This window comes from Seriola aureovittata, chromosome 2 (genome assembly GCF_021018895.1).
Source record: "Seriola aureovittata isolate HTS-2021-v1 ecotype China chromosome 2, ASM2101889v1, whole genome shotgun sequence".
In the NCBI taxonomy this organism is placed as follows: Eukaryota; Metazoa; Chordata; class Actinopteri; order Carangiformes; family Carangidae; genus Seriola; species Seriola aureovittata.
The window spans coordinates 29,459,716-29,474,709 of NC_079365.1; the positions used below are offsets into that span (position 1 = coordinate 29,459,716).

The 14,994-nt window shown below is 35.8% G+C and overlaps 1 protein-coding gene across 2 annotated transcripts; it reads right to left on the minus strand.

Annotated features, from left to right (window-relative positions):
- Positions 1-7,102: 7,102 nt before the first annotated feature.
- Positions 7,103-14,753, minus strand: LOC130186027 (putative butyrophilin subfamily 2 member A3). Of its 2 annotated transcripts, XM_056402724.1 has the most exons (6): positions 14,393-14,753; positions 13,017-13,355; positions 11,723-11,758; positions 10,626-10,904; positions 10,330-10,455; positions 7,103-9,404 (listed from the first exon to the last, which is right to left on the minus strand). In XM_056402724.1, exons 1-6 carry the CDS (start codon positions 14,475-14,477, stop codon positions 9,328-9,330), a joined length of 942 nt encoding a protein of 313 aa, XP_056258699.1. In that variant the 5' UTR covers positions 14,478-14,753; the 3' UTR covers positions 7,103-9,327. The 2 variants fall into 2 exon arrangements, with proteins under 2 accessions (XP_056258699.1, XP_056258708.1); XM_056402733.1 differs by lacking the exon at positions 11,723-11,758 and having other exon boundaries at positions 14,393-14,752.
- Between the last annotated feature and the right edge of the window lie 241 nt (positions 14,754-14,994).

Genomic DNA, 14,994 nt, shown 5'->3' on the forward strand with positions numbered 1-14,994 from the left:
ATGTCATAAAATGTCATAGTATAGTATGGCATAAAAATGTCATAAAATGTCATAGTATAGTATGGCATAAAAATGTCATAAAACGTCATAGTATAGTAAGGCATGAAAATGTCATAAAACGTCATAGTATAGTAAGGCATAAAAATGTCATAGTATAGTAAGGCATAAAAATGTCATAGTATAGTATGGCATAAAAATGTCATAAAATGTCATAGTATAGTATGGCATGAAAATGTCATAAAATGTCATAGTATAGTATGGCATAAAAATGTCATAAAATGTCATAGTATAGTAAGGCATAAAAATGTCATAAAACGTCATAGTATAGTATGGCATAAAAATGTCATAAAATGTCATAGTATAGTATGGCATAAAAATGTCATAAAATGTCATAGTATAGTAAGGCATAAAAATGTCATAAAATGTCATAGTATAGTAAGGCATAAAAATGTCATAGTATAGTAAGGCAAAAAAATGTCATAGTATAGTAAGGCATAAAAATGTCATAAAACGTCATAGTATAGTATGGCATAAAAATGTCATAAAATGTCATAGTATTGTAAGGCATAAAAATGTCATAGTATAGTAAGGCATGAAAATGTCATAAAACATCATAGTATATAAGGCATAAAAATGTCATAGTATAGTAAGGCATAAATGTCATAGTATAGTAAGGCATGAAAATGTCATAAAACGTCATAGTATAGTAAGGCATAAAAATGTCATAAAATGTCATAGTATAGTATGGCATAAAAATGTCATAAAATGTCATAGTATAGTAAGGCATGAAAATGTCATAAAATGTCATAGTATAGTAAGGCATAAAAATGTCATAAAATGTCATAGTATAGTATGGCATAAAAATGTCATAAAATGTCATAGTATAGTAAGGCATGAAAATGTCATAAAATGTCATAGTATATAAAGGCATAAAAATGTCATAGTATAGTAAGGCATAAAAATGTTATAGTATAGTATGGCATAAAAATGTCATAAAATGTCATAGTATAGTATGGCATAAAAATGTCATAAAATGTCATAGTATTGTAAGGCATAAAAATGTCATAGTATAGTAAGGCATAAAAATGTCACAGTATAGTATGGCATAAAAATGTCATAAAATGTCATAGTATTGTAAGGCATAAAAATGTCATAGTATAGTAAGGCATGAAAATGTCATAAAACGTCATAGTATATAAAGGCATAAAAATGTCATAGTATAGTAAGGCATAAAAATGTCATAGTATAGTATGGCATAAAAATGTCATAAAACGTCATAGTATAGTATGGCATAAAAATGTCATAGTATAGTAAGGCATAAAAATGTCATAGTATGGTATGGCATAAAAATGTCATAAAATGTCATAGTATAGTATGGCATAAAAATGTCATAAAATGTCATAGTATTGTAAGGCATAAAAATGTCATAGTATTGTAAGGCTTGAACATGTCATAAAACGTCATAGTATATAAAGGCATAAAAATGTCATAGTATAGTAAGGCATAAAATGTCATAGTATAGTATGGCATAAAAATGTCATAAAATGTCATAGTATATAAAGGCATAAAAATGTCATAGTATAGTAAGGCATGAAAATGTCATAAAACGTCATAGTATAGTATGGCATAAAAATGTCATAAAATGTCATAGTATTGTAAGGCATAAAAATGTCATAGTATAGTAAGGCATGAAAATGTCATAAAACGTCATACTATATAAAGGCATAAAAATGTCATAAAATGTCATAGTATAGTAAGGCATGAAAATGTCATAAAACGTCATAGTATATAAAGGCATAAAAATGTCATAGTATAGTAAGGTATAAAAATGTCATAGTATAGTAAGGCATGAAAATGCCATAAAACGTCATAGTATATAAAGGCATAAAAATATCATAGTATAGTAAGGCAAAAAAAATGTCATATTATAGTAAGACATGAAAATTTCATAAAACCTCATAGTAGAGTAAGGTATGAAAACGTCATAAAACCTCATAGTAGAGTAAGGTATGAAAATGTCATAAAATGTCATAGCATAGTAAGGCATAAAAATGTCATAGTATAGCAAGGCAAAAAATGTCATAGTATAGTATGGCATAAAAATGTCATAAAATGTCATATTGTAGTAAGGCATAAAAATGTCATAGTATAGTAAGACAAAAAATGTCATTGTATAGTATGGCATAAAAATGTGATAAAATGTCATAGTATTGTAAGGCATACAAATGTCATAGTATAGCAAGGCATGAAAATGTCATAAAACGTCATAGTATATAAAGGCATAAAAATGTCATAGTATAGTAAGGCATAAAATGTCATAGTATAGTATGGCATAAAAATGTCATAAAATGTCATAGTATAGTATGGCATAAAAATGTCATAAAATGTCATAGTATTGCAAGTCATAAAAATGTAATAGTATAGTAAGGCATGAAAACGTCATAAAATATCATAGTAAGGCATTAAAATGTCATAAAATGTCATAGCATTGTAAGGCATAAAAATGTCATAGTATAGTAAGGCATGAAAATGTCATAAAATGTCATAGTATAGTAAGGCATAAAAATGTCAGTATTGTAAGGCATAAAAATGTCAGCATAGTAATGCATAAAAATGTCATAAAATGTCATAGTATTGTAAGGCATAAAAATGTCATAGTATAGTAAGGCATAAAATGTCATAGTATAGTAAGGCATGAAAACGTCATAAAATATCATAGTATAGTAATGCATGAAAACGTCATAAAATATCATAGTATAGTAAGGCATAAAATGTCATAAAATGTCATAGTATAGTAAGGCATAAAATGTCATAAAATATCATAGTATAGTAATGCATGAAAACGTCATAAAATATCATAGTATAGTAAGGCATAAAATGTCATAAAATGTCATAGTATAGTAAGGCATAAAATGTCATAAAATATCATAGTATAGTAATGCATGAAAACGTCATAAAATATCATTGTATAGTAAGGCATAAAATGTAATAAAAAGTCATAGTATGACAAGGTATAAAATGTCATAGTATAGTAAGGCATAAAAAAATCATAAAATGTCATAGTATAGTAAGGCATAAAATGTCATAGTATAGTAAGGTATAAAAATGTCAGCATTATTCAGGCATAAAAATGTCTTTTGTATAAAAAGTATTATACAGAGGTCAAGGCTGTCCTAAGCACCTTGTCATTTGCCCTAGTAATAAAACCATTATTCATTGCACTTAGAGCGTCCTCCAACATTAAAGGAATCCATAGATGGGGCAATGAGCATATATTATCGTTATATACTAATGAATTATTAGTAAATATCTGCGATTTTAACTTCTAAATTACCCCTTTTTTCAAGACAATACAAAATTTGGCCTTACAACAGCTCATAGTTTCACTCCTCTTCATTATAGTCACCCTTTTCTTCCACCTAAGCTAGACTCGCTTAACAATGGCATTTCCAACATTGGTCAATCATACATTGTTGGGGTTTTTGGAAGCCCTAGGGATGTATTTGAGATAAACAACAACCATCAATCTCACCTGTTGTGCTATTTCAAGGCATGACATTTTGCTAAATCTATAAACCCATTAAGAGAAAAAAGGGAAAACAGCCACACATTATATTACAGTCCACTTACCTTATTCACCGTCTTTTAAAATACATGATGTAGTTTCACTCATTTCTGTTATGTGTAGCTAAAACTAATATAAGAGAGTATTCTCAATTGAAAAGCTGCACCCACACTAGAGATGTCACATTTATATCTCATACAACAATGTATTATGTTAAAGTTAAGAAATGGATCCATATTAGCAGCATACTAGATTTCACTACGATTACTTTGGCCAAAAGAGTTAATGATAAGGATATTATCACGATATCTATAGAAAATTTGAAATAAATGCCACCTGTTCTCCCCTTTCTTCTTTTTGTTTCCACTGCTGTACCATGAAGGAAACTAAAGTATCACTTATTTCTCCTTTGCTCTGTAATACTCTGTTGTTCCTCCATTGTTCCTGATGCTCGTGTCTCCTACACTGACGAGGGCTTCCCGTAGAAACTTCCAGGCTTCCAGTATTTTATTGGTATTCATCCAACATCACAAAAAATTAAAGTCTGTTGTTGTGTGACCACAGATTATTCCAAGGTGGTTGTTCCTCGTGTTAAATTGTAGTCAGAGCAGATTAACAGCATATGTTAGTAACTCACTACTCCACTATTCTACATTTTAGAGGGAGATATTGTAATTTTACTCAGTTCTCTGGAAGCTGGACATCAAGATATTTCATAAAGAGCCATGATGACATTTATAAAACACAACATTAAAGATTAACCCAGTGGTTCCCAACATTTGTCGCTTTTTTGTTTAACTTAAATTAAATGAAATGTTAAATATAAAGCAGCCAAAAAAATGTCTGTGTTCCAAAACTACCAAGAGTTTAAAGCTTTACACAGATTGTGTCTGAACAACAAAATAAACACAGGTGTTACATCAGGCCAATACAGTATAATCACTTCCATTTCTTTTTCCACAGGACACAAACATACAGCGACACAAAGAAGCACATTTGTTTTATTCTGAAATTTGGATAAAACTTTACAACAGTTTACAACAATCTGCCACATTTTAAGATTCATAGCCCGCTAAATAAAAATGTTTTCAGCTGCTTGCTGAAGACATCACAGGAGCCTATGGATTGCAGGGATAGGGGGAGAGCAGTCCATAATTTAGGAGCCACAGCTTGAAAGGCGCAGTCACCTCGAGTCCTATAACAGGTTCAAGGGACAGCCAGTCATTTTTCCTCAGAAGACTTGAGAGCCGGATTTGTTGTGTAAGGGAGGAGGAGGTCAGAAACCTATTGGGGTGTTTGACCATGCAAGGCTCTAAAGATGAGCACAAGTATTTTAAAATGGATGCAGAATTTGACAGTAGGGGGAGTATGTGTGAAATAGGTGTGATGTGTGTTCTCTTGTTATTTCGGGTTAAAAGCTGTGCAGTTGCATTTTGAATGGTTTGGAGACAATTCAAAGAGGTTTGATTCAGAGAGGTAAAAAGAGCATTACAAACGAGTAAAATCTCATGGTCACCACAAAACTTAGTTTTGCAATGTTCCTTAAGTGGAAGAAACATGAGCGTGTGAGATGGTTAACATGATTATCAAGTGACACAGCCATTCCAGAAATTATTTTGGTGGCCCACCCAAACACATTTTAATTCATCATCTTTCAAAAGTCTTTTTTCAAAAAGTTGGACATTGAGTTGTTTCAGTTTGCTCATGAATTCTTTGTTTTACAGATACTCAGTGTGATACTGGAGCCAACCACCAAACACTCTACATCCTACACCTGTAAAATCACTGGTTACCATTATTTGAGTTTCATCCAATACAGAATTATGATTTAAAAAAATCTAATGGAAACTGAGACACTGAAGAAAATTAGGATTACACCAATTATTTTCATCATACAACAATTAATCATTATCAAATAATCCATTGCTTTTTTCAATAATTAATTATATGTGCATTAAATGTCATGAAATGGTTGAACAATCTGTTTGCTCACTTAGGAGATCTTAACTTTTGACTGGTAGTTTGCTCCCCTGGGGTCGCCAAGGGAACCAGACAACGTTCAGCTTTTTTGTTTGATAAATTACTTTAACAATTTATCCATTATAATAACGAAAGGTGTTTTAATTTTCTCGCAGTTATTTAGTTAATCCACCAATTTCAGTATTGAAATACTGATGTGATGTGATTGTTAACAGTTCCAGTTTGGGATAAACCATCCCTGCCAAGAGAATAGGCCTGTCTCAGCCAGTTTACTTCACTAAAACAGTTTTGGAGTTCAAAACATTTAAGCTTCACTTCCTGGCGTCAGCCTTGAATCCAGTAATGTATTCATTTTGTAAAGGATGTAAATAAAAACAGTTTGTCTGAGGAGGCAAAAGAGCTGTCAGATCAAAGTATCTGTTGTATTGATGTCAGCACATTATGAATATGCTGACATCACTTTAAATTTACCTTTCTTCCTACGATTTAGAATGCACTTCACGAATAGAAATACAGCTTCAGGTGCAGCAACAGTTAGAACTCCAGAAAATCATCCAGCTATGAACATGCTGGAACCATGGCAGGACTGGTCTTCAAAGAGTTTCTCTGAAACAATCATAAAAACCTGGTGTGACACTCAGAATGGACGTCTATGTAACATTATGAACATTATGTAACACACTGGTTATAACCTACAATGAAGCAACTCGGGTCCCTGCTCCATGAAAAGTAAAACGACACAACATGCAGAGTTAAACCACTGAGGGAGATCTTACTTGGCACAATGATCTCAGCATTAACAACATGGCTGATGTTGTCCTGCTTGGCGACACAGTGGAAGTGGTTGGTCGTGGTTGAGGTCACAGTAGTTTGGAGGGTGATGCTGCAGCGGCCTGATCTCTGACACTGTGGCTCCTCAGCAGGAAGGACCTTTCCATCACTGCTGCAGCCACACTAAAGATTTGTCCCATTTATATCTCATACTACAATGTATGTGAAAGTTAAGAAATGGATCCATATTAGGACCATACCAGATTTCACTACACAATTACTGAAACCAAGTATTTCATTGGTAGTGGTGATTCATCCCAAAAAAAAATCACAAAGAATTAGTCTGTTGTTGTGTGACCACAGATTATTCCAAGGTGGTTGGTCCTTGTGTTAAATTGTAGTCAGATCAGATTAACAGCATATGTTAGTAACTCACTACTCCACTATTCTACATTTTAGAGGGAGATATTGTAATTTTACTCAGTTCTCTGACAGCTGGACATCAAGATATTTCATAAAGATACATGATGACATTTATAAAACACAACATTAAAGATTAACCCAGTGGTTCCCAACATTTGTAGCTTTTTTGTTTAACTTAAATGTTAAATATCAAGTAGCCAAACTTTACAAAGTTTGTGTCTATTACTGAAAACAAAATAAACCAAACAATAAATTAACCTAATTCAAATGTTAAAGGTCAAACACAGGGGTTACATTAGGTCAATACAGTATAATCACCTCCATTTCTTTTTCTACAGGACACAAACATCCAGGACAGCGACACAAAGAAGCACATTTGTTTTATTCAGAAGTTTGGATACAAACATCAACATGATTAAAATGGCTTATTTTCTATTGATTAGCTTCAATTAGGTGGTAAGGTGACAAGAAAGGATGGAGATAACAACTCCAGTCTCCATTTTAACAAATACAATCTGAATATTACTCAAGTTGACGATATCTTCTACTGTACTTTATGTCTCTTTAAGTGCAATAACAAGTAAAAGGCCAGTAAGCAATTTATCAAATCACCTGTTCAACAACTTTTTAAGATTCATAACAAAGTGAGACAGACGAACCTCCTCTCTCTCTACCAGAGAAGACGAGGACTGATTGAGGTATGTGTTCCTCATTCTGTCTAAACCTCATTCAGTATGTTCATGTCAGATATTTATTTTACTGACATTTAAGATGTGTTTCCAGCTCGAAGTTATTGAGTTTATAGTGAACGTTACTGTTGCTGATAGAAATTAGTATTTAGTTTTACTTAAAATATAAATTGATTCTAATCCTGACATTAATTTATTCTTTTAAACAAATGACAATAAAAAAACAAAAGAAACCCAATTCTTTAGTAAAGAGAAAGAACCAGTAATAGTCTGAGCCGGATCAATAAGGATATTGATAAGATAAAGATAAAATTCTAACAATACTCATCCCTACAGCTGGTTAGTGACTGACTTTGGGAGGAGGCGCAAATCCCTTCACTGTAAGTTTTAACTAGTATTATTTTGTTATTTTTTATGCGCACAGTGAGATCAGTCACAAAAATGTGAAGGATGACTTCATTCGACTAATTGGTAAACTACTTAATCGATTAATCGATAGAAAAATAGGCGTCAGTGGCAGCCCGATCTTATCCTACTAATACGTGTCACTAACCTGGCTTCTCTCATCTCTGTCCTCCTGTAGATTACTATTTCTGCCTGCGGCGCACCAGGGTCTGCAAACCTGCTACTGCCCCATGATCCTGCTTCTCAGGCATTTTCAAGATGTAACACAGCAACGTTTACACCAAGTACATTTTAACTAACTTACTGTACTTTTATCTGAGACATCTTCAACTTAAGTCACATTTCAGCACTTTTACTTTAACACTTGCACATTTATCTTAAGAGTACTTTCTTTTCAGTACGTTTATCTCAAGTATTTTTTTCAGTACATTTAACGCAAAAGTACTTTCATCTCGGCACGTTTATCTCGAGAGTACTTTCTTTTCGGCACGTTTATCTCGAGAGTACTTTTTTTCTCAGTACGTTTATCTCGAGAGTACTTTCATCTCGGCACGTTTATCTCGAGAGTACTTTTTTTCTCAGTACGTTTATCTCGAGAGTACTTTCTTCTCGGCACGTTTATCTCGAGAGTACTTTTTTTCTCAGTACGTTTATCTCGAGTGTACTTTCAGCTCGGCACGTTTATCCCGAGTGTACTTTCATCTCGGCACGTTTATCTCGAGTGTACTTTCATCTCGGCACGTTTATCTCGAGTGTACTTTCAGCTCGGCACGTTTATCTCGAGTGTACTTTCTCGGCACGTTTATCTCGAGTGTACTTTCTCGACACGTTTATCTCGAGTGTACTGTCAGCTCGGCACGTTTATCTCGAGTGTACTTTCATCTCGGCACGTTCATCTCGAGAGTACTTTCATCTCGGCACGTTTATCGCGAGTGTACTTTCAGCTCGGCACGTTTATCTCGAGTGTACTTTCTTCTCGGCACGTTTATCGCGAGTGTACTTTCAGCTCGGCACGTTTATCTCGGGTGTACTTTCATCTCGGCACGTTTATCTCGAGTGTACTTTCTCGGCACGTTTATCTCGAGTGTACTTTCATCTCGGCACGTTTATCTCGAGTGTACTTTCATCTCAGCACGTTTATCGCGAGAGTATTTTCTTCTCGGCACGTTTATCTCGCGAGTACATCTCGGCACGTTTAACGCGAGTGTACTTTCTTCTCAGTACGTTTATCTTGAGAGTACTTTCATCTCGGCACGTTCATCTCGAGAGTACTTTCATCTCAGCACGTTTATCGCGAGAGTACTTTTTTTCAGTACATTTATCTCGAGAATACTTTCTTCTCGGCAAGTACTTTTTTTCAGTACATTTTTTTTTATCCCAAGAGTACTTCTTTCAGTACGTGTACTTTTTATCGGTACCAGTACTTTTATCTGCGTGCATGTTTACTTCAACTTGAGTAAATTTCTCAGAGTATTCCTTCCACCCATGGTGAAGCTAACAAACATGATTTGAATGATTTGATTTCAGTGGTTCCGCTGAGGAACTGGAGGAAGAACTCTGCTGATCAGCACCTACAGAAAAAAACACAAGTATTTATTAGTTGGTGGCCCACCCAAACAGATTTTAATTCATCATCTTTCAAAAGTCTGTTAATAGTTAATAGTGGAGATAGTGTTGTTTCACTTTGCTCATGAATTCATTATGTTTTACAGATACTCAGTGTGATACTGGAGCCAACCACCAAACACATCCTACACCTGTAAAATCACTGGTTACCATTATTTGAGTTTCATCCAACAGCGAATTATGATAAAAAAAAAATCTAATGGAAACTAAGACACTGAAGAAACTTCACCTGATTGTAGAAGAAACAACTAATTAGGATTACACCAATTATTTTCATCATACAACAATTAATCATCATCAAACAATCCACTGCTTTTTTCAATAATCAATTATATGTCCATTAAATGTCATAAAATGGTTGAACAATCTGTTTGCTCACTTAGGAGATCTTAATTTTTCACTGGTACTGTTTGCTCCCCTGGGGTCTCCAAGGGAACCAGACAACATTTGGATTTTTAGTTTGATAAATTACTTTAACAATTAATCCATTATAATAATAGAAGGTGTTTTAATTTTCTCTCAGTCAATTAATCACTTAATCCGCCAATTTCAGTATTGAAATACTGATGTTATGTGATTGTTAACAGTCCCAGTTCGGGATAAAACGTCCTTGCCAAGAGAACATTAGGCCTGACTCAGCCAGTTTACTTCACAAAAACAGTTTTGGAGTTCAAAACATTTAAGACTCACTTCCTGGTGTCAGTCTTGAAACCAGTAATGTATTCATTTTGTAAAGGATGTAAATAAAAATAGTTTGTCTGAGGAGACAAAAAATCTGTTCAGACTCTAATTAGAGTCAGATCAAAGTATCTGTTGTATTGATGTCGGCATATTATGAATATGTTGATACAATCGATTATTTAGACTTACCTTTCTTCCTAAGATTTAGAATGTACTTCACGAGTAGAAATACAGCTAGAGGTGCAGCAACAGTTAGAACTCCAGAAAACCATCCAACTATGAACCCACTGGTATACTGGTCTTCAAAGAGTTTCTCTGAAACAATCATAAAAACCTGGTGTGACACTCAGAATGGACGTCTATGTAACATTATGAACATTATGTAACACACTAGTTATAACCTACAATGAAACAACTCGAGTCCCTGCTCCATGAAAAGTAAAACGACACAACATGCAGAGTTAAACCACTGAGGGAGATCTTACTTGGCACAATGATCTCAGCATTAACAACATGGCCGATGTTGTCCTGCTTGGCGACACAGTGGAAGCGGTTGGTCGTGGTCGAGGTCACAGTAGTTTGGAGGGTGATGCTGTAGCGGCCTGCTCTCTCTGACACCTGTGGCTCCTCAGCAGGAAGGACCTTTCCATCACTGTCCTGCCACTGCAGCGTCGGCTCTGGAAAAGCTCCCTGAACCTCACACTTCAGCTGCACCCCGTCGTCAGTGACGTCATAGATGGAGACATACGGCTTTGGAGACGCACCTGTGAACAGAGGATTAATAACAACTTACAAAAGGGCAGTTACACTATGAATTATATTCTTCCATGTTTTTGTATTTAAGAGCCAAAACTCAAACACTGTGAGAGGACATGACTTTTCATAAATGTTTACCGTCTTCCAGATTCTTGGCGACTTTTCACCAAGTTTATAACAGGCAGATAAAAAGATCCTACTTTTGTCAAAAAGGGCTGATGGGATTTTTAGATTGTGACCCACAGCGTCCTACTTTTAAAGAGCAGCTGAAATCAAAGGTGAGTCTTGATTTTTGATGATGTCAATGATTTGTACATCTGCAATGTGTGTGCAACAACTTTGTCACCCAGATTTTGTGTCCAAACAACTTGAAACATTGTAGATGTAGAAATCGTGACAAAGTCAGGACACACCACAGTTTTTTTCTTGTCTGTATTTACAATAGAGCACTGTAACACTTATATTTAAATAAAATATTTTTCATCCTGTTAAATTTAGATCTCAAAATAAAAATCTCATAATCATGAGATTTATTCATATCAATTGTCAAGAGGAATTCAAGTTGTACATAGGACCTGCTTTGATTATTAGTTGTGATTAAATACCTTATTTTTGGAGGCAAGTAAAAACGCTTTAAATATTTTGTCTAATCAAACATCACTGGGGACCTTATGACTATAAAGAACCAAATCAAAGCGTCAACCTGCTGCTGTGTGAGAATAACAACAACCAACATGGATCTTAGTTTTTGAATGAGACTGTGGCTTAGAGACCAGGGAACTGCACACACATTACAGGTATATAGATCTGTGACATCATCACTCACCTCGGATTACCGATGCTCGGTCTTTGAAGGTAAGTTCTGAAAGGCAAAAATTTGAATTAGTTTTTGGCCCAATTTTATAATTAAATAAGACACATGTCGTACCATGATGAAATACGGAAATAAAGAACACTGCAGGTAGTTTGTCATCAACAACTGTTTTTTTTTTAAAATCCATCTTTACCTGATTAATGGGAAAATGTATGCAGCAAGGCCGATCAAAATCTAATCAGATTGTCTGTTAGAGTTATTGTATTTACAAAAATGTGTCTACACAGTCACAGAGTACTGCAGTGGTGGGAGATAGAGATCTAAAGTGGGGCGGGGAAAACATGAACAGAGGGGCTAGTTCACACAGCTAAAAGCCATTTATTTAATGAGTGAGCTTCATGTTTAGAAAATCATCTAGTAACAAGCTCAGGAGGTGGAACTGATTAGCCAAGACTGTCAACCAGTTGCATGTTTGCTCATTCGCTTTGTTGCAGAGAGTTAGGTAAGAATGTTCAATAATCCTCTCGTGTTGTATAATAAATATGATGCGACAGCCAGGAAGCAGTTAGACTACTTTAGCATTAAGACTGAAAAGAAAACATCTCCTGGCCGTCTTACACCCCTCAACTTCCTGTTGAGGGGAGTTTTTGTTCGTCTTGTGCGTCTGTAAGAGGATGCGTGGCATACACAGTCCTACCACTGGTCTCACGCTGTTCCACTTATCTACAGGTGTTGGTAACACACAAGGATATGCCACAATGCAGGGAAGAAAAAGACTGCAAGCTAGTAAACATGGATGCAGGATTCAGGGAATGCGCTCCACATATTTGTTAGACCTCAAAAAAACACACAAGACATTTTAGTGAGTGACACTGAATGTACAAGAAAACTCCACACCTCTCAGCCCACTTAGTTCAGTTAGCACATACATAACAAGGGGTTGGACCATGCAGCATCAGTTTTGTTTGCATGCAATCTCAACTTAGGTGGCCGAGTGCTGAGCAGAGGCGAACAGCAAAATTCCCACCAGTTGCAGATCTTACAGGCAGGCGACAGAATAACCCGCGAGGCACCGACTCCACGTACGAGAAGGAGAAGGTAAAGGAGGAAGAGAAAGAAAAGTTTGATTTTGCTCTAGTGCAACTGTAGTACTGCAGTAGGCAGTATATTGACAAGTCTGAAAGTGGGTTTGTATCATGACAAGATATTAAGTATGATACAAATATGACCATCATGACAGAAAACACTACACACCAGTTAGTTCTGTCTGTAACACATTTGTGAACTATTATATGAAAATACTCACGAACAACAAGCTGAATGTTGTATATTTCTCCTCCTGGTTTAAGATGTGGAAAAGCACAGGTGTAGTCTCCGCTGTCGGCCATCGTTGTGTTTCGGATAATTATGGAAGCATTGCCATACTTCAGTTGTTCTTGAAAATGTGAGATCCGTCCGCTGAACTGCTCATCCTGACCTGAAAGGTCATTATTGTAATGAATCCCTGCATCGTACATGAACACCTCCATCTGACCATCTTTCTTCCAGTCAAACAGCTTTGACTCAATGTTCTCCTTGGTACTAGGAGAACAGGGTAAGATGGCGTCATTCCCTTCTTCAGCGACCACTTTGATGACACCCATCCCTGAAAAAAGAAGAAGAGTATTTTAATCATTATGTTTAAATGGAGAAAACTCATGTTAAGCAAAAATCAGGTAACATTTACTCTGAAACACCAGTTTACCAGCAGCACACTGTGCTATTCAACAGCATGATCATTTTGGAAGATGCAGTTTGTGATGCTGGTAAAGTGTCCTGCATTAACCAGTATATAGAGGTGATTCTGTCTGTCTATACATACACACACTATGTAGAGCATTTCAGTTTAACTTAATAAAATATAAAATTATGATAATGTGATTTTTGCTGAGTTCTGTACCAAACAAGCATATTCCCTTACATGTGAAGAATATAGAGTATGATTAGAGGGCTGGGGCGTCTCTGTATCACCACAACGCTTCGTTTATGGACTGTTGTGACATATTTCACCTTTAACAAAAAAAGATCTGGATATTGCACCTGGCCATGCTGCGATATCAATAATATCTCGGTTAATTGTTCAGCCCTGCTATAAAAGAAGACATCTCACTAGCACATATCACAAACAAGCGGAGACTCAGATTCAGATTCAGAAAACTTTATTAATCCCAAGAAGGAGAATTTCTTTGCAGCTTACCCACAACTTCAAAACTCACAGGCAAATTATTTATATGTCAGAGGCAACAGATCAACAGATGTGAGTCAATACATGGAACAACAAGCAGCAGTTTTTGATTGGTTAAGGTCACAGAAGTTATCATCACACAGTTTCACTAAAGTCAGGTAGGGCACAGCCATGATCTGACACTGAGCAAATGAAGAAGAGATAATAAGGTGATGTCATGGCAGAACAATCCAGAAGTCCTGCAGACAATCAGCAGTGAAATGCCCCTTTATTAGCATTTTCACAGATATGTACAAATAAAGCTGCCGACCGCTCAGCTGTATAAGTTAAGCTTCCCGTAACTTCAGCGTCGTTGGGCAAAGCCCGTATTTGATGCACGACATTCACCAAGACCATTAGCCTCCGTAATGGCCACAGCTAGCTGCCGGGATTTGAGTTTGTTGTCTCATGTCTCTTACCGTGTCCATGTCCCCATGTTGTTCCAGCCGAAGACAGCAGACAGACGAAGGCAAGCAGAAGCGTCGAAGTCCGTTGGCTAACCATTGTGTTAGCTAGTTGTTTGTAGCTCTTCAGGGCTAACTGTTGTTAAAATTAACCCAAGCTAACCGGTTGCTACTTGCTAGCTGCGACGTTGACAGACGAATGCCCAAAAAATAAATTGACAGTTGAAACTCTTTAGCACTTGTATAATTCACCTAGTCAAAAATCACCTAATCAATTTGCATTTAACCAGAGTTAACTTCGAAATGTAAAACTTCGCAGTTGTAATGTTCACAGTGAAGTTAGACCGGAAGTAATTGCGTCACTGCTGACGTCACACGTCACCCGTCCGCGCACCCGCCCCCCAGATCTGCCCCACAACAATAAATTCCCAGGACTTCAACTTCCGTGGACCATGCTGACTATAAACCCATCCCTACACTACGTTTGCTGCAAATCAGTTCAGTGGTTTTTGCTTAATCCTGCTGAACAAATGAACAGGAATGGATGAAAACATAATGTCCTCGTTGGAGGTAAAAAAAAAAGGAATTCTTCACCGAATTAAATATTTTTAATCACA

What these genes read in the sequence shown, in the direction of transcription:
- LOC130186027 (XM_056402724.1), bottom strand. Translation starts at nt 14,477, where the DNA reads ATGGTTAGCCAACGGACTTCGACGCTTCTGCTTGCCTTCGTCTGTCTG. An exon ending in AACATGGGGACATGGACACG is followed by an intron (nt 13,356 to 14,392) that starts GTAAGAGACATG and finishes TTCTTTTTTCAG; the next exon opens with GGATGGGTGTCATCAAAGTG. An exon ending in CCGAGCATCGGTAATCCGAG is followed by an intron (nt 10,905 to 11,722) that starts GTGAGTGATGAT and finishes CTCTGTTCACAG; the next exon opens with GTGCGTCTCCAAAGCCGTAT.